This window comes from Populus trichocarpa, chromosome 13 (genome assembly GCF_000002775.5).
Source record: "Populus trichocarpa isolate Nisqually-1 chromosome 13, P.trichocarpa_v4.1, whole genome shotgun sequence".
Lineage (NCBI taxonomy): Eukaryota > Viridiplantae > Streptophyta > Magnoliopsida > Malpighiales > Salicaceae > Populus > Populus trichocarpa.
This window is the reverse complement of record NC_037297.2, coordinates 1,851,998-1,873,208: the sequence shown is the minus strand read 5'-3', so window position 1 is coordinate 1,873,208 and position 21,211 is coordinate 1,851,998. Positions and strand designations below refer to the sequence as shown.

Here is a 21,211-nt window from a genome sequence, read left to right as displayed (position 1 = left end):
TCGAATTGATTTTTTTTATGTTTTATCTTTGTTGTTTCTTTGTTATATGTATTTTTTTTATTTGTATTATTAAAATTATATAAATTTATTAAATTTAATCAAATCATTTATTGTTTTAATATTATTTTTTACAGTGAAAAATATCCAGACTAGCCCATGACATAGCATGTACCTACTATCTAGTAATCACTGCCGCCTGCCGCCTGCCGCTTCATTTATCATGATTGTCAAATATCACTCGTAGTTGTTTTTTTTTATAAATATCCGACCCTTTAAGCCTTACCTGGAAGTTTCTCCATTTGGCTGAGAAATAAAACTGCTTGTGGCTTGAAATTGCTGTGTAGATATTATCCTCCACTCTAGTATTTTAATGCAGGATTGAAAGTTGCTCCTCGTCGGAGGAAGGATTCAATGCACCGTTTGACAGTGAATTTTAATATGTTTTTCATTAAATTTTGATTTTTTTAATTATTTTTTTAATATTTTTGAATCATTTTGATATGCTGATGTCAAAAATAAATTTTAAAAAATAAAAATATATATTATTTTGATGTTTTGCAAAGTGAAAAATACTTTGAAAAACAATTACTAATACACTTTTAAACACTTTTAAAATCTCAACCTAATCAACAACCAGTAAAAGATATAGTGTAAATGATGAGATCCATGAAAAAATATCTTTTATGGCTTTGCCTAACATGTGGTCAGGCCTCGGCCAAATCACTAGACGAAGCAGCCAAGCTGTTTGGTCTCCGCATTTTTGTTGGACAATAAAACTATTAATTTACCCTTAAAATAAATATAAAAATAAAATAAGTCAAAGGATATTTTTTTTACTTTTTTATTTTTTTGCATAATAAAATTACTTAACTATCTCTCTAATTTTATTTTTTCCGACTTGCATCCAAGAGTGTTTTTGTCATTTAACTATGATTTTTTTTTGGTAACTATCATATGGAGTTGGGAGGTAGTTAGGTCTTCTAATTTATTTAAAATATGTTTTAAAATAAAAGATAGTTAAAACATGCAACGGCAAGAGAAAGGGGCTTGCACCCATTAGGCGGCACGTGCGAGCTCTTTTAACGATCAAACATTGCCTTCTACCAATGACAGGGTGCGTGTCAGCGGTGGATTGATAATGTGGCGCTAATAGATTTTTTTCTTCTCCTCCTCATTTTCTCTCTCTTCTCCTTAGTAAAATAAAAAAATTTCATTTTATTTGTTTTTTTATACAATTTAGTCATTGTTTTTTTGATTGCTGGTTATCTATTATCTTTTGTATATATTTTTAAAATTTTTTTGTCTCTTATCATTTGGTTTCATTTATTTTTTTATATTATATTTAGTTCTTGTTTTTTTAATTGCTATTTATTTATTACAATTTTTCTTGTTGAATTTTATTTTTAATTTCATCTCTTAACATTTAATTTTAATTTATTTTGATGTCAAATTTATTCTCTTTTTTTATTACTATTTTTTTTTTGTTTTGGGTCAATTCTGATTGTTTTTTTTTTCCCACCAATTTCATCTCTTGGTTTTTTGTGATTGAGTATTTCATTATTTTTTAGGGTTTTTTTTTCTATGGGATTAGTCTTGGGCTTATAACCAGGGTCACGAGTCTAAAATATTAACACAAGTTGACTTTTGTGTTTTTTAGGTTCTTTATTAAATTTTATTTTTTCCCATCTTATCTTTCAATGTTTAATTTATTGAAAATTGATTTTCAAGCTTGTTTTTTTTATGAGACTATCATAATATTATACTCACTGTGAGGAGGTTAACAGCTTAACCTGGTTTGAATCATATATGTTTTTTCTTAATCTTGCCCTCAACACTATATTGCTTGATAATTAAATTTTATTTTATTTAATTTATTTTTGATTAAGTTAGCTTGGTATCTTAATCAAGTCTTATATTTGTCATGTTAAGCTCAAATTGATTTTTTTATCTTTTATCTTTGTTGTTTGTTTTGTTATATGTATTTTTTTATTTATATTATTAAAATTATATAGATTTAATCAATCATTTATGGTTTTAATATTATTTTTTACTGAAAAATATCCAGACTAGCCCATGACATAGCATATACCTACTATCCAGTAATCGCTGCCGACCACCGCTTCATTTATCATGGTTGTCGAATATCACTCGTAGTTGTTTTTTTTTTTTAAATATCTCCTCGTACAAACATGGTTATTTTTTACTACATAACTCTGAACTTTATAAAGTGATAGGATAAAATTTACAATAAAATAAATATAAATACCTTTCAATATGTAATCCCTTAAAAGTGTTTTTTTTTTACGATTTGAATAATACATTTCTCTTCTCCAAAATAACAATATTTTTTTAATTAAAATTATACTTAATTATCCATAATTATTATAATTATTAAACAAATGATTAAATTAAAAAAAATCTTTCCATTTACAATATTCAAAAGACACGGAAAAATTATATTTGGTTACTCAAGTTCTAATATTTTTCATCTTTAGTTTCTTTTTACAATTTAATTCTAAACTTTATTTATTTTATATTTTATTTTTTAATATTAAAAGGAAAGATAAAAAGTAATTAATGTGTGCAAGTTCATACTTCCAGCCCTAAGCATGCTCGATCTTCTTATAAATAGCGCTTGTTAGTTTTTTTTATATTAATAATTTTTTATATAAATTTATTAATATAGTATTTAGGTAATTTATTTGATTATGCTATAGTTTTCAACTAATATTTTATATTTTATGGTAATACTAACAATTACCTTCTGAATAATACTAACATAGAATAATTAATTATTCTATGTTATAATATTGACCTTCTGGTTATTTAAACCGGGAATACAAGCTTCAGGCTTGGCTTGCCAAGTGTTCGAGACGGACCCTGTTTGTCCTCAAGTGCCTTGGCGCCGGCCGCATGCACTTAAGCTTTCGTAGAGTTCCTTTCTCAAATTTAGTAATTTTTTATTTATATATATATATATATAATTATTCGTTTTGTTTTAAGTTATATTTATTGCGTCATAATCACTAAAAACCCATTCCAGAAATCAGAATTAATTTTTACATCACTGGGTCCCACACAATAGTTATCTTTCGGCCGCTTACTTTTGTCGTCTCTCAAATCCCACTAAACACTCAGTGCGCACTCTACCACTCATGTTCACAATCCTGCTAAAATGCGCCAGAATTCTTATCCTCCACCCCTTACACATTTCTACTTCTCCCTGTGAGATTTACCATTTATTGCTACCATCATTTCTCTCTCTCCCTCCTCAAAATTTGTGAATTTTGCAAAGCTTAAAGGATATACCCATTTCATATTTTATGGCCTCTTATAAGCTTTGATAATGAATGCAAGTTATGGTGATTAGAGCTATAAAGATGGAATCTTTCGTGTTTGGTCACACTATGTGAAGTGAGTTTTCAATTGGGCTGGTCTTAAAAAGGATCTAAATTGATATACTAGATTTTGTTTTTTGGATATTGTCTTCAAGAAGAAGTATTAGTTTCATGGCTGGAAGTAATGAAGTCAATCTCAATGAAAGCAAGGTACTCTCTGTTTTTTTATCCCTCCCTTTGTCTTTTACATTTTGTACTCTTGTGGTGATCAAAGCTGGTGTCTTTTGATGGGTTTTTTGTGGTTTTTGTGTTTTGGTGGTTTGAAGTTGAAAATCAGCTGGATTCGGAGCGAAATCTAGATGTTTTTGGTGGGGTTTTGAGATTTTGATTCGGTTGGTGAAGGAAAATTGGTTTGGGTTTTATGTTTAAGCATCTTAGATTCTTTAGGTTATATATTGTTTGATATTTTTGGGTTTTATGTTCTTGTTTTTGTTGAAAGAAGGAAGCTTGTTGATTAGTATAAGGGTTTTGGGATGTTTTGTTTTGAAGTTTTATTGGATTCTGAGATCATATAACGGTAGTTTGTTGATAGGTTTCTGTTACACGTGGAATATCTGATTTCTGGTCTGGAAGTACTGTTTTGGTTATCTAAATTCTAAATGCTGAACTTGGCTTATTAATCTTGGATCAATTTAGTTCAGGGAACATGATTTGGTTTATGGATAAATCTGTTTCTTGTTAGTATGTTTTTCAGTCTCTACTTGCTTGTTTGTTGGTTTTTCTAGTACTTAGTTTGTGAAAAATTATCACCATTTCTGGTTTATGGCTTGCTATTTTACTATTCGGAATGAAAAAAGTGAAGATTTTGATCCTTTGTTTTCTGAATAGATGGTGGTACCCCTGAACACATGGGTCCTCATATCAAATTTCAAGCTGGCTTACAATCTTCTTCGTCGTCCTGATGGGACTTTCAACCGCCACTTGGCAGAGTTCCTTGACCGGAAAGTTCCTGCCAACGCAAATGCAGTTGATGGGGTTTTCTCATTTGATGTTATCATTGACCGTGGGACTAGTCTTCTTAGCCGGATCTATCGACAGGCTGATGCGCAAGTATCACAACCAAATATTGTTGACCTTGAGAAGCCTAACAACTTGGATGTTGTCCCTGTCATAATCTTCTTTCATGGTGGAAGCTTTGCTCACTCTTCTGCAAACAGTGCTATATATGATACACTCTGTCGCCGCCTGGTGGGCCTTTGCAAGGCTGTGGTAGTGTCTGTGAATTATAGGCGTGCACCTGAAAATCGATACCCATGTGCTTATGATGATGGATGGACTGCTCTGAAGTGGGTTAATTCAAGGGCATGGCTCCAGAGTAAGAAAGACTCTAAAGTTCATATATACTTGGCTGGGGATAGCTCTGGTGGTAACATTGTTCACCATGTTGCTTCAAGAGCAGTAGAATCAGGAATTGAAGTATTGGGCAACATGCTGCTGAACCCAATGTTTGGTGGGAAAGAGAGAACAGAATCGGAGAAGCGATTAGATGGCAAATATTTTGTAACTCTCCAGGACCGAGATTGGTACTGGAGAGCATTTCTTCCTGAAGGAGAAGATAGGGACCATCCAGCATGTAATCCATTTGGTCCAAAAGGTAAAAGCCTTGAGGGAATGAAATTCCCCAAGAGTCTTGTTGTGGTGGCTGGTTTAGATCTTGTTCAGGACTGGCAATTGGCATATGCTGAAGGTCTCAAGAAGGCTGGTCAAGATGTGAAACTTTTATATCTGGAGCAAGCAACAATAGGGTTCTACTTGTTACCCAATAACAATCACTTCCATACAGTGATGAATGAGATAAGTGAATTTGTGAGTCCTAACTGTTAATAGGGTTAACTATACCAACTGGAAGCCATACTTGACCGAAGCTTGACGATTCCTCTTTGGCTAATTACGTGTTGTTTGCTGTTTATATGATTGTGTAGTGTTAGTACTTTCTGTTTTATTGATCATACGTTGTTGCATTCTGCTACTCTTAAGGTCCGGTTCTTCAAGTTTCCGAAACATCTGGGTTCTGTTATTGGGTGCAGAAGGTGGTTCAGCATCTAGCTTGTTCGGAATATGTTCTGTTATATATCCATTTTCCTGAACTCGAGTGGTGTAGTTTTTGAAGCTTTAGTAGCAGTGGGGGGCTGTCTCACTCAGTTTCGCAGACCTACCACATTTAAGGTTACCCTTTCTGACTTCCAGCCCCAAAGGAGAGGAAGACAGAACTACTGAGTTTATATTTGGTGGCTGATCCATTGCGGTCTATGGGTCGAAACCTCACTAATGTTATATGGCTAATTTTAGAACATGGATTGGAAGAAAGTCCATGGTACTGTGATCCTGTATGTTTATAGATATGATTTAGTATATATAAAGGTGTTTGCTTATCTTTTCTTTCTCACTCGATTTTGCCTTTTCCTTTTTGTCATGTATTGTTCTCTTTGATTTCTTCTTCACATTCTACTGGCAACTGTAAATATGACTGTTATTGCGAATTTAGAAATTATCAATTATTCCTATTTAAGTAAACTTTAGATTCCTTATTTAAGAGTTTGTCATAGCATTGTTGATGAACCTTTATCTGAATCTGATAATGTCAAGCATGCAAGTATACACCTCCAAAATTGAGGCCTGGTAACTGTCAGAGGAGCGTATCTTTTCTTCCATATCGTATCTTGTTACGGAGTGACTATATTTTGGACCGAAGACCAGGTCTTATATTGTTATGCTGTGAGAATCACAAGGTTTTATGTTTAGGATTGAAAGCAGTTTCGGAATTGTGGGGCCCCTAAATAACTTCAGCTCTGTTAATGTCTTCTAATGTAAAGCTACCTTGATAATGTACGTATACAGATGACTCAAGCTTGCGGAAGACCTGCAGCTCCTGTTTTATTTCTTGAAGACACTTTGCAAGGCACAGTAACCCAAATGTGATTGTCTGGATGGACAGTATCTGGATAATGAGCATCATCAATCTCGATTGTTTTGCTGTGGTGTGTTGTTGAAACTGACCATGGTCGAGGCTGAAACCACTCTCAGATCACTGTGATGGCTAGTTGTGTAAATATAACGCAAAGATATGGGATCAAGTCTGTGAGTCATCCAAAACTCTGCAGGCTTGTCTGTTGTGTTTGTAGGTACGCTTCTGGAGTTCTAACCAAAAGCAAAGTGGGCAACATGTGAATAATGTGTAGTTTGAGCTGGAAAGTTTTTTTACAAGGGAGTGCTATTGCTACAGTTAATTGTACTTCCTACCTTGAATTATGAAGCTATACAAGATGCTAGAATGAACGAAGAGATAAAAACAAAGGTGCCTGAAGCACTGCACTGAAGGACAGTTTGTAACAATGACATTTACGAGTAGTAGCTGTCTCTGCTCTAGACCCAAAGTCAGGCTTTCACCAGGCAACAATAATGCAGCAGGATATGTCTTTGATACTAAATAAGATTTAACACTAACATAGCATATAAGTATAGATTGTTTTTGGATAATTGGGAAGCAAGTGGAAAGAGGCATCAAAGCGTGCTGCCTTTTAGTCCACTAATTCTGTTACCCTGGCCTCAAATCTATCCCTACAAAAGGATGCGGGGGTATTGCAACAAATGATTGGAAGCGAATTCCAAGTACTCCATTTTTGCTGTTGATAAAGATTGATTTGATCTTTTCTTGGCGTTTCTTGACGGCGTGTTGTCGATGCATAATTTGAGGGCTTGAATGGCAGAGAAAATACAAAAATTGGCTTGTTTTGAAAGATATAAGCCCATTTAGTGGTGGTTGGAATTTGGACATGTCTAAAGGGACCACATTAAAACCACTTACCACCAATAGAAGGAATATTAGTACTTGTTTGTGTAATGGTTAAATAACAGCTAGCTCTTGACAAAGACATGAAAGGCTTGTTTGATTTGACTTGGGAGACTCATAGTTAATCACATTGATAGCTTGTTCATTTCAATGGACACAAAGGAAAAACAAATTAGTTTATTGTGTGCAAATCTTGCTTGTTTTATATAAATGGTTAATGCTAGTTTAAGGTGTTTAGCTATCATTAAGCCGATTGTTTCAGCCCCCTTTAAGGGATATTTTTCTAGCAGAAAATCAAAGCCACTGCTTATTCAAGTGGGGTTCTCTTTAATCATGAGCTATGAGTAGGAAGTCTAGTAGGACATCTATGATTTGTGCTAGAAATCCGTTTAGATTGTGGTTTATTCCTCTTGATTAACTATTGATACAGGTCACTCAGCATTATCGGCCTCAGAAGGGAGCAAAAGACCCAAAACACAACAACTGAGAAGGCCCAATTTTTTTCTTTTCTGAAAGGCACTGATTTGTTGTTGCCATAATTTCTGAAAAAAAGGTTAGAAGTGTGGCTGGCAAAGCATAAAACACTGATTCAGACCCCCACCAGATCCAACAGATAATCACCAGCATATCAACATTTTGTTTTAAGAAGGAAGAAGGGGAGTTTCGCAAATCTGCATCTTCACTACCTGGTTCCCCAACATGCTTTGCTTAGCATAATGTTACAGATGAGCTGTATAACCAGCGTAGCATTGGCACCACAATAACTAATAACAGTCTGGAGTCTTGAGGGAAGTTTTGTTCAGGAACGAAGAACGTGACAATTCTAAGAATTGGAATAGAATTTCATGCCTCTATGATAGCAACATAAATTCCAAAGGACTGATGCTACGAAAAAGGGGCCAAAATATAACAGTAACAGTCTAACAGAGCAAATGACAGCTTAGCTGCATTCTCCTACCCATGGTTTTTGGAAAAGAACTATGTGAACAACCAGGGATCTTGTTTCCATTGAATACAGTCACTGGATTTCTCATAATAGAATATTATGCCAACATGAAATATGAACCAAAAAGAATGAGGTACATTGGAACTCCTGAGAAGCAGTCCAAGAATGATCTAAGGTTTTAATTAAGGCATATAAACTTTCCGGTTGGGAAAAAATCCAATTATCCAAGAGCCATACGAAACCGTTATGGCAAGAAGGAAATATACTCCAGTTATTCAAGACAACCCAACTACAGCAATCAAAAGAGTTCACTGAACCACTATAGTTATAGTAGAGCACAATAACGTCCCGAAACATGCCCTGCTTATTGTGCTAGAGTGTGGTTGAACATTTCCCACAAATTATGCATAGCATATAAACAAGATGCAGATAGTAGCTACTAGGCTGTTGAAAAAACCACCTGTTGTTGCAATGTCAGGTTTTCAGACATCATCTAAAACGAAAGTTAAGAGTACCAAGATGGCATAACTCTGCCCTAAGGTAGAGCTTGATTAAGCATGACTTAATTCTAGAACTAAAGCAACATGCCTAGAAAGGGAAAATTGATCATCAACGTACTCTAGCAACATATGCAAGAGAAACTGCTGCAGCGACAACTGTAGTTGCCGAAGACATTACACTCAAAAGGCCGTTCTTCTTCTTTGCCCTTGCCACAGAATCCCTCAGGTATTCTACTTGCTGCTTCATGTCCTCCACCATTGTCTCCTTGTTTCTAAAAGCAGTCTTGATAACTTCCAGCTCACTTGCATACGGTTCAATTTCACTGTCAAGCATCTTTTCAGTAACAGTCATCTCTTCTTTTCCATTGTTCGATTCACACAACAATGCAACAGTGCTCTTCAACATGGTTAGTGCTCTATCTGAAATAGTGCCAGCGGACTCCATTTTGTTCCTCAAGTCAATTATTTTCCCCTCTGCCTCTGTGAGATGCTTTTGTACCAAATCTTTTTCCTTCTCCAGCAAAGAAACTTGGGTTTCCATTTCCTTCTTCTGCTTGGCCAGATTCTCATGCTCGCTTTTCATCTTTGCACAATCCTTCACAGTTTCTTCAACTCTCTTCTCCATCTCCAAAACTTTAGACCTCAAATTCATGCCAATCCTTTTCTCCCCATCCAAACTCTTTTGAGCATTATCCCTCTCAAGCCTTACTTGCTCAAGAGCACCTTTGTAATGACTAATTTCAGAAGCTACTTGTTTGTACTTAACTTCCTGATCCTTGATGGATTCTTGCATCGAAAAAATATCATCCCTTAAATGACCCACCTCCTTATGCAGCTTCTCAATTTCACCCTCCTTAATAACTTTCACTTCCTCAATCTCATTCTTCTCTCTCAACAATTTCTGAACCAATCCTTTCTTATCCTCAATTTCAGCATTAGCCATGATCTTATATTTCTGGCCAGCATCATTTTCCTCCATTAACCGCATAATAGTTCTTTCCTTTTCCTTCTTCTCTTCCATCAAACCATCAATTTCCCTTGCCATTGCATTCTTTTTCTCCAGCGCCTCCCCCAAAGTCTCCTCCAATTTCATAACTTTTTTGCGCAAAATTCCCTCCTCCTTTCGCAAATTTGATACAATCTCATTAAGTTCCCCTGCTTCTCTCTCCAACTCAATAATCTTCAACTTATGCTCACTTTTTTCAACACCAATCTCATTCCTTTCCCTCACAATCCCCTCAATCTCTCGCTTCAAATACTCAATTTCTTCCACTCTCTCCATCAAATTATTCTCAGCCGAACCTCTCAACCTTTTAAGCTCCTCGATTTCTTTCTCTCTATCCTTCTTTTCCTTAACCAACAAAGCATATTCTTTCTTCAGTTTCTCAATCTCTTCCTCGCTCTCCCTCTCCCTCTTCTCTAATTCAATCACTCTATCTTTCAAACCATCAGCCTCCTTCATCCAATTATCAACATCACTCTTCAACAGATCCCTCTCGAGACAAACCCGACTCAATCTATCTCTCTCAGCCTCAACACTCATCGTTAGCTCCTTAACCTCACTCTTCAAGACCCCAATCTCATTTTCCTTCTCTTTCTTTTCTCTCACCAAACCATCTACAAAACCACCCATTTCAGCCATCTGTGTCTCAATAAAAACACAAAACAACCCCTTTTCTATCTCCAAACTCACTTTCCCATCACTGATTTTACCCAACTCAGTCTCCAACTTACTCTTTTCGTTACTAGACAGAGCCAACTCAGTCTCCAAAGCCTCCTTAGCTTTCACCAGAGACTCAACTTGTTCTCGGCGTTTTTTCGCTTCTTTGACAAGCAAATCATTGAGAGTCTTCAAAGATTGAAACTTTTCATTAGGGTTTTCCATGGAGGGTGGTGGTTGTTGATTCTGGGTGTTTAAGTTTCGATTTTGATCTTGTGGGTTCTCTTGCTTGGGGTCTTGGGTTTGATGGGTCGCTTTCTTTTTTGCCATTTTTTTGGTGGTGGTGAAACGATATGAAGATTTTAGGGTTAGGGTTTTGCTAGGTTTTTATGGTGGAGAAATGAGATAGAGTAGAAGTGATCAGGAGATAAGAGGCACATATAAAGAGATAGAAGAGAAGGGGTTTTCTTTAGAGAGAGAAATTGGGGGGGAGTTATAGGGTTGTTGAGAGTTCAAAAATTGGCTCCGAGTTTCAAGGATTTAGGGAATCTCATTTTCAATAGTTTTATTAAAAATATTTTTGAGGAAAAAAAGAAATTGATTTTTTCAAAAATATTTTCAATAGTTTTGTTTTTTTTTTTTGTGCTAGGTTTACATAGGCATGAGGATAAGCATGATTTTTTGTTATTTATTTATTTTTAACCATGGATTTTGTGATATCTCAATTACTATAATATTTACTGTGAAAATATGAATTTTGATTATGTTAATTTTAAAGACATGGTTAATATTGTAGAAATATTTTTTTACAGTGATATTAATTTTATAGGAATTTGTTTTTTAAATCTTGGTTTGGACCTTTGTAACCTCACCCCATTTGCAAATTTAATTACTTCTTTTTATCAATGTTCATAAATTTAATTGTTGAGATTTTTATAAATAAATTATCCGAAACATTAGTATAATCCGATCTTAACTGAAATGAATTTAGGATTTGAAAAACTTATTTTTCAATACCTTGAAAGTAGATTACAAATTTTTATTTATATAAAAATAGATTAAAACTTATGGAAAATAATTTTGTATGAATGCTCTGTTTAGACATGGCTGATTTATTGTTTAGGTCAATCCCTCTAATTTACAGCTCTAAAAATAAAGAATTTAGTATTAAAATTAATTTTTTCAAAATACCCATCTAATTTTTAAATACATTTGACCTTTCTAGTAAAATGCTGAGCACATTTGTATCATGAGAAGTGATTTTCAATCAAATTGCTAAAAATGCTAACTCTTCCAAGTGATGGAGGGTTGGAGTGCAGTGCTGCCATTAGCAACTTGTATCCTAACAGTAAGCCTTATATGCAGAGTTCCAACATGTTTCCAGATCCTCATACAAGGTAACCTGCATGTTTTTACTTTCTTCTTAACATTACAAGATGAATTATGCCTATATTAGCTATGAATTATGGAATTTTTTAGGCTAGGAATCGGTCGGTAGTTTCTTATTTTGGCTTGGCAACATCGATGATGTTAATCTGCTTAGATGCAACGATTGAACTTCTGACAAAATGTATGGGTATCTGGTAAGAAAGCAGGAGCAGAAGAGTGCTGCTGAAGTAGTAAAAATGCTGTTTCTCCTTAATCAAGGTTTGCATCCTGGGATTCTAGCAACGATTATTCCTCTATGAACTGTGATGCGCCAAAAACAATTATTCCTGTAAGCAAGAATTTCTACTCAAGATAGATATGGAGCATAAAATCTTACTGGATAGGAAATTTTATAAAAGCTTCTTGGATGTAAGTTTGATGTTATTTTCTGAATGCCAAGCAGATTGTTATCAACTGGAAATTTTTCTTCTTGTAGACTGCATTGCATTCATCAGACAATTGCTGTAGTCTTTGTTACTAGAAACTGAGTGCTGATCAGTCAGTTTGTCGAATGCAAGCCATTAACCAACCTGAGCAAACTTGGAAGTTCAATCTTGACTCTAGAGAAAATCTCTTTGTTTTATAAAATCGGAATAATATGAAGTCTAACGTTAAAAATAACACGTATGCTGTTCATATGATGGCTGAAACCAACCACTCTATATATAGAAAAAACCAAATCAAACTCTTCAACTTGGTTAAAAAAAATCCAAAAAAGTAAAATAATTAGAAAATTAAAAAAAACAACATCTCCAGAGTCTATTTTGAGGTCTTCTTGACCTCAGTTAGTACAAGAGGGCTGGTTTGAGCTCGTAGAATGTCCTGAAAAAATTTAAATCCCACCCAATGATCAAATAAAAAGTTACAACTGTTTTTGTAAGAAATCCCGTGTGACATGTCTGGATTTCTTCTTGAGCTTTATCTTACTTATCTAGTCACAGTGAAATTTAGACACACAACTTCTATACTACAAGGAGGTTGTTTGTAAACCTAATTCAATATGTAGCTTTTTATATGGATATGAAATTCAAAAATTTTCTAGCCCTCCTCTATCCTCTAATGTTTCCTGTTGAACTGAACAAACTCAAGGTAATATATGGCTAGCATGAGTTGAAATCTTTTGTGCACTCTTTCTGTGATAAACCAGGTGAAGCTAATCATATTCACTGGCTGGGAAACTTCTGAAATAGTAGATGTTATTCATGATATAAAGCACATGATGGGCGATGTGTTGTTCCGGTTAGTCTTGGAGATGGTTGCTTTTCGGCCGAGCAGAGCCAAATTCCCTTGCTGTTGCAGACTGCAAGTGTGCCATAGCCATTCCTCATGGCAATGATGGCTTCCTAGACTCCAATCCAATGCACTATATGGACTTGCTTGTGAGTTGCCTTATAGTCCTAGAAGGTGATTCTTAACCTTCAATCTTGTCCATTTTAGGGTCCTTTGGTACGAGATACATAATAGAAATTTACAGATGTAAATGGCAATGCAGCTTGAAGAAATGTTGTCTCCAAGGAGCGTAGCGTGATGTCAAATGACTTGAGATTTGCACAGTAGATCTCGAGTTCGAGTAAGGACATGCATCTCTTATAAGAGCTTGGGACAGCCGGGGTTTTACTCGCTCACCTAAACCCACAAAATACGCTTTCCGAGAACTGGAATTTCCTCATAATCCAAAAAAATATAATGTTAAGATTAGTTTTAGTTTTCTGAGGTGAGGTCTATGTATGCATTCCAATTAATGATTTCGATTCTCGTTCTTATGTTGGGCATAAAGAACTAGTAATCAAAATCATCTTTCCATTGCATTGATATATATATATATATTTCGTTGTACATCCTATGCTGATCTGAATGTTCAAATCCTTGATTTTGTTCCAGATACACAGCTAAAAACTTTGTAAAATTTGGAGGCGCTCGAGATACAGATCATCCTGAGATTAGGCAACCATCGGCACTTGATATTTGGACCAATTTACTCTTTGCTTGAGTATAAGCCTCTTGGTCAATGAGGGTGGTTTTGAAGCCCAGCCCCCTTAAAATGCCCATGGAGGCCAACATATCCAATCAATTTACAAACTGTTGCGTCAGCAAGTCTTAAAAGAAACCTTGAAATTGTAAGTTTCAGGAATAAATTATCAATAAATTCAAGAAAGAAATCAAAAGCAATGCGCCGTGTTCCTTATAATGCTAGAATATATTCTTTTTGGATTTTGCAGAAGGGCTTTCCACTGACAAGTAAAATCTGTTCACAGACAAAATTTCTTATGCAGGAAGACATTAGGCAATGCCAATGAGAGGGCAAGATTTTACCATTCCTTCAAATGAATATGCTGACTTAAAAATGTATCTTGTTCCTCTAGCTGTGAAGGCAGTTTAGAATCCGGAGTCCGAACTAGACAATCAAACTTGCTCCAGAACATTCAAAAGAGAGCTAGTTCTTTCCTTTCAATGCTCAACAATTTGCAGTGGGAAATTGTCTAACTCAGTCTTTTGATGAGTTAAAGAAGGAAATTTCAACAAAAAAATGAAACAATTTGCAGTCCGCAACTGACCATGCTGAATCTGTATTTGCCCGAACTCTACTTTCAAGGCTTTGGAAATCTTGTCAGGAAAATCATAGCTATCATCACTTTGTAAAACTCTATTCATATAGTAATCCATCCAAGGATACTTTTGTTCCACTCTCTTGAACTTCCCTAAATTTTAATTCCATGGTGTTGGGGGATTTGCGCTGGGAGAGTCACTTGTACCCGAACATGTGAAGGCTTATATACAAGCAAGGACACCACTTTAACCCAAAAGCTTAGACTAATAAGTTTAGCTCATCTTATACATAAGCATCCTAAACTTTTTATTCATAACCGATGTGTGATTCCCCACTCACATGTGAAACTCAACACGTTGAGAATGCAGTGCTGATAACTTTAAACATTCTATGAACTTGTGAGTAATGCTATTTCCAGTTATAGGATACCTTTCTAGGAGAAATCCTCGGTGATCTTAGCAGGAAATGTACATTGAAATCAGGCATTTAACTCAAAGCCTCGTAAGATCATAGCAGAATGAGATATGTCAAAAGCAAGGCAACAAGAAAAACTAGTATAATTCATAGAAAATGTCAATTCTGCAGCTTAAGATTGTGAAGGTATCAAGAGATTACAGGCAATCTGCTGCTACTGGAAGCTCTGAAGAACAGAAGAGTATATGTTGAAGGTAATGGAATAGTAATTCTGGATATATTTTTCGCTTTTTTTTTTTTTGTGTGGATCGTCATTGTGTTGTTACCTACAAGTTTCTATGCCATTCTCAGGCATGAAATTGAAACCTGACGTTCACTAATCCCAGAGTAATTAATAGTACTGTACAAGAAAATTGCGAAATCAGTTCCTCGTGATGGAATATGCTAGATCCAGATCTGATCATTTATTGAATCCATGCTTCAATTATGGCCTTAGAATTGGTTATCTTTGAAAGTCTGGTACACCCCCTGATAAGATGGAACCTGACTCTACACATTCTAACCTCAGGAAGCTTTTTTCTGCGGGAAAGCCTAAAATTGCTCGTGTCTGTGAAAGCACATGGTCCTGTCTCATTATAAAATTGCTTGTCTAACAGTTGTTCCGTTCCAAGTTGGCAAAGTGCCTATTCCTTAAAAAACTCTGGTATTTACCTTCCACTGAGGGAACGTTTGGGAACGCGGCTGCGGCGGCGTTACCAAAAAATTTAATTTTTTTTTTTTTACTAAAATTTAATATGGTTTGTACATTTTGGATCGTTTTGATGTGCTGATGTCAAAAATGATTTTTTAAAAATGAAAAAACATCATTGGCATGTATTTTGGCACGAAAAGTTATTTGAAAAGCACCCGCAACCACACTGCAAAACACGCTCTAAATATAAAATGTGGGAGTTATAGCTTCTAGTTCTACCTACATGCACTTGCTTGCTGTTGACAAAATTGGTATCATATAATATGACCAAGATTGAGAATATACTTGAAGAATACAATACAGGCATTCTGCATTCAATACAAAATAATATAGGGAATCAGATTTTAGAATCTGCCCATCTGGAAACGCAATCTACCAAATCTGCTTAGGTTTTTTAAATCATATATAACCACCTACTCCCTCTCCCATTTTTTGGAAAAACTAGCCTTCCAATCTATCCATCAATGAGGTTCCTTATTAGTCACTAATGGGAGTTTAGTCCATTGACACTCTTCCTTGTTGAGTGTGATAAGTGATAAGATTCAGATTCAAGTCCTACTCCTGCTATCTTCAAAACTTCAAGAAAGCCATATATATATACATGCCCTGTGAGAAACATATCAAACTGGAAGAGCAAAAAACTGAAGTGAAATGGTTTGTTAATAATGCTTTAAACAAGAGCCATGCAGATAAATATAGAACTCTGCCATTACAGCATGTATTTTGGCCTTTGCTTCAACATACCTGCAGACCAGGAGACATCCCACCTCATATGGAAAACAGTTGACCTTGATGAAAAAACACATCCATTCATTGAATGTAATGCATGGATTATGGAATGGTTGATTTAAATATACTGCAGGAGATAAACAAATCACCCCATCAAAGTGGAGTTTTCTTTGTTTTTGATATTTGACACCGAAGTACATTACCAACCACCTGTCCTCTTAAGAAATTCAGTATGATATCGCTAATGGTCGGTGGCTACAATTTTTATATGGCCAATGTGTGTGTTTGTCCTTGATGTAACGTGGCATCCAAGCTTATTCATCCAGATGGAAGCATGGCCATTGAATCAGTCGTGGTCAACGTTGTAGCAGACCAATATTGCAGGACTAAACCCTTCAGTTTGGAGTGGTTTGAGGTGCACCACCACATTGGTTATTGGAGGTTTTTCAAGAATGGTTGAGTGAGGATTTCATTAGTTTATTGGATGACTGTAATGACAACTTCACACCTACCTTAATAAAGGGAAAGTTCTAACCCCACCAAGAAATAAAAAAAAAATATATTGAAATTTCCAACTTTAATCTAACCATTAAAAATCAAGTTCTGTGATGTTTAGTTACAAAGCCAATGATTAGTAGTTGGAAACAACCAGAAATTTGGCACAAAGGATAAGATTCTTAGTGCAATTGATCATCTTCATTATCCATAAGCAAAGGTTCCACAATAATGTATAAATTACAACTCAGTTTTGTAAAGACAGGTCTTACCTACCTTTGAACTACAAGTCGTCCATCGGCTTTCGAAGTCCAATGGAAGAAGGTAATAAATTGAGGAGCATAGAGGCTCTCTTCTACTGTTAAAGAAAATGAAGTTCTTCTCTAGATGCTATCTTGATGTCTTTTTCCATCACTGATCTGCATTTTCTTTTGTTTCCTTTTTTTAAAGGTTGTGAAGGTGGATCCGAACTTGATTTCTAATCCTTATGGTTTGCCAAGGAAGGTTACCACTAGATTAGATGATCATTGCTGATGATATACCGTGTTTCAAGCTGGAAGAAGAAAAGTAATGAACAAAGTACTGGTTTATTCACACTCTTCATCATTGCTCAGTCATTGGATATAATACAAGCTTAAGCTAAACGATAATCAGAAAAGTTTAGAGCTCAAGTTCTCAACAGGAAATGCGGAAAGAAAAAGAAGAGCAATGAAGAAGAAAACAAAAGCTTCTCTACATATCCAAAATCCCATTTTGCTGTTTCTGGCTGTGATCTTCTGCAATGTTTTTCACCTCATTACATTGGCCAAGGAATTGACCCTCCTGCTGCCAAGATCTTTTGCTCAAGCTGCAATCGTACAAATTGAAATCAGCTGCTTGTGAAACACTGTTTATTCTAAACAAGTTATGATTTCTTTCCCATTTTCCCTCTTACCTTGAACAGAGTTTCAAGCTTAGTTTTCACGAGGGAATACTCATGCCTCACTTGCTGCAGACATTTTTGGCACCTACACGGAACCAAATTTCACCCCAGAAACATGAAACTGTGCATAGCTATATATATATATATATATATATATATATATATATATATATATATATATATATATTTTAAAGATTGAACCTCACAATTTGTAGGGTATAAAGCTAAAGCTAAAGCAAAGCAATCTGAAACATGAGTTGGAAATAAACTTACCCTTCTATGTTTCGCTCCTCGCAGAAGTTGCGGAAGCCAATGCAGACTTTCTGAACTCTTTGAGCCCCAATGCTGTTATTTCAAGACCTTTTTTTAGTGGGAGGATAACAGATGGAAGAGGCATAAGAGAAGAATAGGTTCATGGGGAAATATGACCAAGATTTTGCCTGGATAAGAATATATGCAACATACTCCTCTTGATTTGGTACAAAAATGTTATGCATAGTCATAGCAATCAGCCATTTTTTCAGGATTGATTAACCAGGAAAAAAAAATTAAGTAAAATTGGACAATGCATAGACAACTGCACTGATGCTAAATTGGACTGAGATTCTTTAGCAAGTCATTGGTGAAGCATGCGCTTCAAGCAAATGACAAGTTCTGTGTTACAAATTTGATTTTTAAGCAATGAAACCATAACCATATATAACAGTCAAGGTACGTCATGTGCTGCTTGTCATTGTTGGGGAAAAAAATCATCCATGAAGGGAATAAAGCCTTCCATGTGACCACCTTGGTCTTGACTGTAGATTGAGCTTCTAGTTAAACAAGGTGAATAAAAATGGCTTTTTATACCCAGAATCCACTTGTGATTGGAAATATAGAGGGAACTAGCAAATATATACCTGGAGCTGCTACCCTTCAACTGGTGAACATGGGCATCAATTTTCCTGTAATCTACACTTTGCTGCTCTCTATTCAAAACCACAAATATTTACATCAGGACAGTGGAATCTCCCAATATGTTTAACACCATAGAAAGAAGGGAAAGGAATGTTAGAGGAGATCTACAGAGTTAAGATTCTCACAAAGCTTTGGCCAGCTCATCGAGAAGCCTTTCAGAGTCTTCAAAGAAAAGAGTCACAACCTCAACTACAAAATCTGGGTTGCTCTCATCTTGAAGCTGTTGAAGTTGGTTAAACTGGTCATCCAAGAATCCCTTCAGACACACACAAAGAACTCATCATCAACCAGCCAGAGAAAGGCCAAACAAAGTAGAAGTAAAAACAAAACACAACACAACAAAAGCTTCTGCTTCCCTTCAAGGAATATCTATGTTAATGTTAATATATTGCAAGTTATGCACTAACCTCATTAAACAGTTGAGCGCTGTAGTCAACTAACTGCCTTTGCAACTGAACTACACTGTCCATTGTTAGGTTCTCTCAAGTTCTCTGCTAGCCAAGTTAGTTGGCAGATCTTATTATAGTGTATAGAAGTAGAAGAAGTTGATTAATTTCTTTGAAAAAGTTCAAAGGCAAGAAAAGGGTTTGATGACTTTTATGGTCTTTGTAGCTAAAGATTCTTTCTTGCTCTTAGAGTAGACTACTACTATGCTATAAACAGAATGTGAAGTCAAGTCACTCATCTTTATATTATTGGACTTCTACTTTCCCTCCCTCACCTCCCTTCTCTGGGTTTGTGTGTTTTTTGTTTTCTTTCCCCTCTCTCTCAACGAAGCATTATTAATTTATTTATTACAAAGCTCAAATCAAGCCTTAAAATATTTGACAGCATCGCAAGATCCACAACCTGATGCCATTGTACCTTTCACCTTTGCATCCTTTTCTTTCAGTAAATTTTGTATTCTCCCTTCTCCTTGTCTAATTTGAACAAGAGACAGAGATGTTGGCGACCAATGTTCTGTTCAATAAACATGATCGGCCCAGAGATCATAGTCATTACTGTCCATCAATCGAATATCAGTAAGTTGTTAGCTCCTAGTATCTTGAAGGTAGAGTTTCACAAACCTTAAAATTTATAACTAAATTATAGAGAGAGATTTAATTTAATAAACTCTAAATGTCAAATATTGAATGGCAATAGTGTACAAAACTGTTTTAAATAATAAGTAAAACCCACAAACTAACAAAACTCGAATTAAATAAATATCACAAATTTAATTAAAAAAAACAATCTGAAAATAACAAGGAGAATAAAGAAGATTTCAAAACATTAACACCAGGGCTTAATTTGAGCATGAAAACAACCCATATACTAGATCATTATCCTGAGCTGTGTTGAGAGTCAAATAATCTACTTTTTATTTAACATGAAAAAAATTATCCAAGCATGACTAATGTATTTTCTAATAAAAAATAATTATAAATTTAAAATATAATATATATTGGATAACAATTTTTTAAAATAATGATACTGTATTGAATGATATTATATTTTAAACATTGAGATAATAATATATTTGATAAACCTGAATTAACATGTTAAATCTACAATTTAGATCATGAGACTGTGATAACCCTATAAAAAAACAAATCAAAATAAATTACGAAGACCAATTCCTAAATAATTTAATGTTGAAAGATAAAATTGAAAAAATAAATAAAAAAGGATAAAAAAACTACCCGAGACAACCCAGGTAACTCGCCAAACCCGCAACTCAGGTCATGAGATCGAGACAATCCCATAGAAAGTAAATCAAAATAAATTACAAAATCTAATTTTCAATCAACCAAATATTGAACGATAAAAATAAAAAAAAAATCAATTAAGAAAATAAATCAAGTCAATTTAGACTAATCTGTTAAACTCATGACTTGAATAACAAGATGAAAATTAAAAAAAAATATTATTCTAATATTTTAATAAATAGTATTTTGTGGTGTGAGTACACTTACTTAGCTGTACCCTGTTAATTAATTAATTAATTAATTAATAAGACAAATGCACATTGTCTGATTTTTTTAATACAATAGATGGGATCTTGAGCGATTTACTATGCATGGCTAAAAAAACATTTTGATTCCTCTATTTTTATTTTCTCAGCATCTACTTCCTCTTCGTTTTTGTCTCCCCATGATCTGCAACGGCCGGGGCATGCCAATTTCAAAGTTTGGTGTGTCACTTGTGTGGTTGACACCCACCATACTTATCACTTGATTATCGGCTTAAATTAATTTTTTTATATATAAAAAGATATCTAAATATTGTTAAGTTGTTTTCTAATAAAAAAATAATTATGAATTCAAAATAATTATTAAAAAAATACTCAAAATAAATAAATAAATTCAATCTACTAAACTCATGATTCGGGTCATGAGATTATGATAACCTTATAGAAAGTAAATAAAAAAAATTATAAAGCTCGATTTCCTATTAATTTAATATTAAAAAGTAAAATAAAAAATAATTACAAAATTATAAAATCCCACTTCTCTAACGTATCTAATATTAAATATTAAAATAAGAAAAACTAAATTTATAAAACAGGTACCACTTTATTCATATTTCTCGTCTTCATCTTCTTGTTTTCTTCTTCTTCTTCTTCATCATGTTCTTGTGATTTTTAGGTATCATTATTGAATACGATTGTTATACCGTATGACCCTTCAATGT

At 34.6% G+C, this 21,211-nt stretch overlaps 3 protein-coding genes and 1 long non-coding RNA gene across 4 annotated transcripts; 2 read left to right on the top strand and 2 right to left on the bottom strand.

The window, feature by feature from the left end:
- The first annotated feature begins 3,158 nt into the window (after positions 1 to 3,158).
- Positions 3,159 to 5,784, top strand: LOC7473315 (gibberellin receptor GID1C). Its single transcript, XM_002319540.4, has 2 exons — positions 3,159 to 3,548; positions 4,227 to 5,784. Exons 1-2 carry the CDS (start codon positions 3,510 to 3,512, stop codon positions 5,220 to 5,222), a joined length of 1,035 nt encoding a protein of 344 aa, XP_002319576.1. The 5' UTR covers positions 3,159 to 3,509; the 3' UTR covers positions 5,223 to 5,784.
- Positions 5,785 to 8,424: 2,640 nt separating this feature from the next.
- LOC7473886 (uncharacterized) lies at positions 8,425 to 10,789 on the bottom strand. The gene has a single exon (XM_002319000.4). The coding sequence runs from the start codon at positions 10,622 to 10,624 to the stop codon at positions 8,744 to 8,746; it is 1,881 nt and encodes a 626-aa protein (XP_002319036.2). The 5' UTR covers positions 10,625 to 10,789; the 3' UTR covers positions 8,425 to 8,743.
- A 1,308-nt stretch (positions 10,790 to 12,097) lies between these two features.
- LOC7473314 (uncharacterized) lies at positions 12,098 to 13,602 on the top strand. The gene is made up of 2 exons (XR_002977358.2): positions 12,098 to 13,126; positions 13,215 to 13,602. It is a non-coding gene; the product is annotated as an uncharacterized LOC7473314 (long non-coding RNA).
- Positions 13,603 to 17,227: 3,625 nt separating this feature from the next.
- LOC7473313 (histidine-containing phosphotransfer protein 1) lies at positions 17,228 to 19,420 on the bottom strand. Its single transcript, XM_002318999.3, has 6 exons — positions 18,946 to 19,420; positions 18,664 to 18,794; positions 18,481 to 18,549; positions 17,855 to 17,926; positions 17,594 to 17,666; positions 17,228 to 17,506 (listed from the first exon to the last, which is right to left on the bottom strand). The coding sequence occupies exons 1-6, from the start codon at positions 19,006 to 19,008 to the stop codon at positions 17,456 to 17,458; spliced, it is 459 nt and encodes a 152-aa protein (XP_002319035.1). The 5' UTR covers positions 19,009 to 19,420; the 3' UTR covers positions 17,228 to 17,455.
- Between the last annotated feature and the right edge of the window lie 1,791 nt (positions 19,421 to 21,211).

Coding starts and splice junctions, on each gene's coding strand:
- LOC7473886 (XM_002319000.4), bottom strand. CDS start 10,624: ATGGCAAAAAAGAAAGCGACCCATCAAACCCAAGACCCCAAGCAAGAG.
- LOC7473313 (XM_002318999.3), bottom strand. CDS start 19,008: ATGGACAGTGTAGTTCAGTTGCAAAGGCAGTTAGTTGACTACAGCGCT. Junction 18,550..18,663: donor GATGAGCTGGCCAAAGCTTT/GTGAGAATCTTA, acceptor GGTTTTGAATAG/AGAGCAGCAAAGTGTAGATT. Junction 17,507..17,593: donor AGCTTGAAACTCTGTTCAAG/GTAAGAGGGAAA, acceptor GTACGATTGCAG/CTTGAGCAAAAGATCTTGGC.
- LOC7473315 (XM_002319540.4), top strand. CDS start 3,510: ATGGCTGGAAGTAATGAAGTCAATCTCAATGAAAGCAAG. Junction 3,549..4,226: donor TCAATCTCAATGAAAGCAAG/GTACTCTCTGTT, acceptor TTTTCTGAATAG/ATGGTGGTACCCCTGAACAC.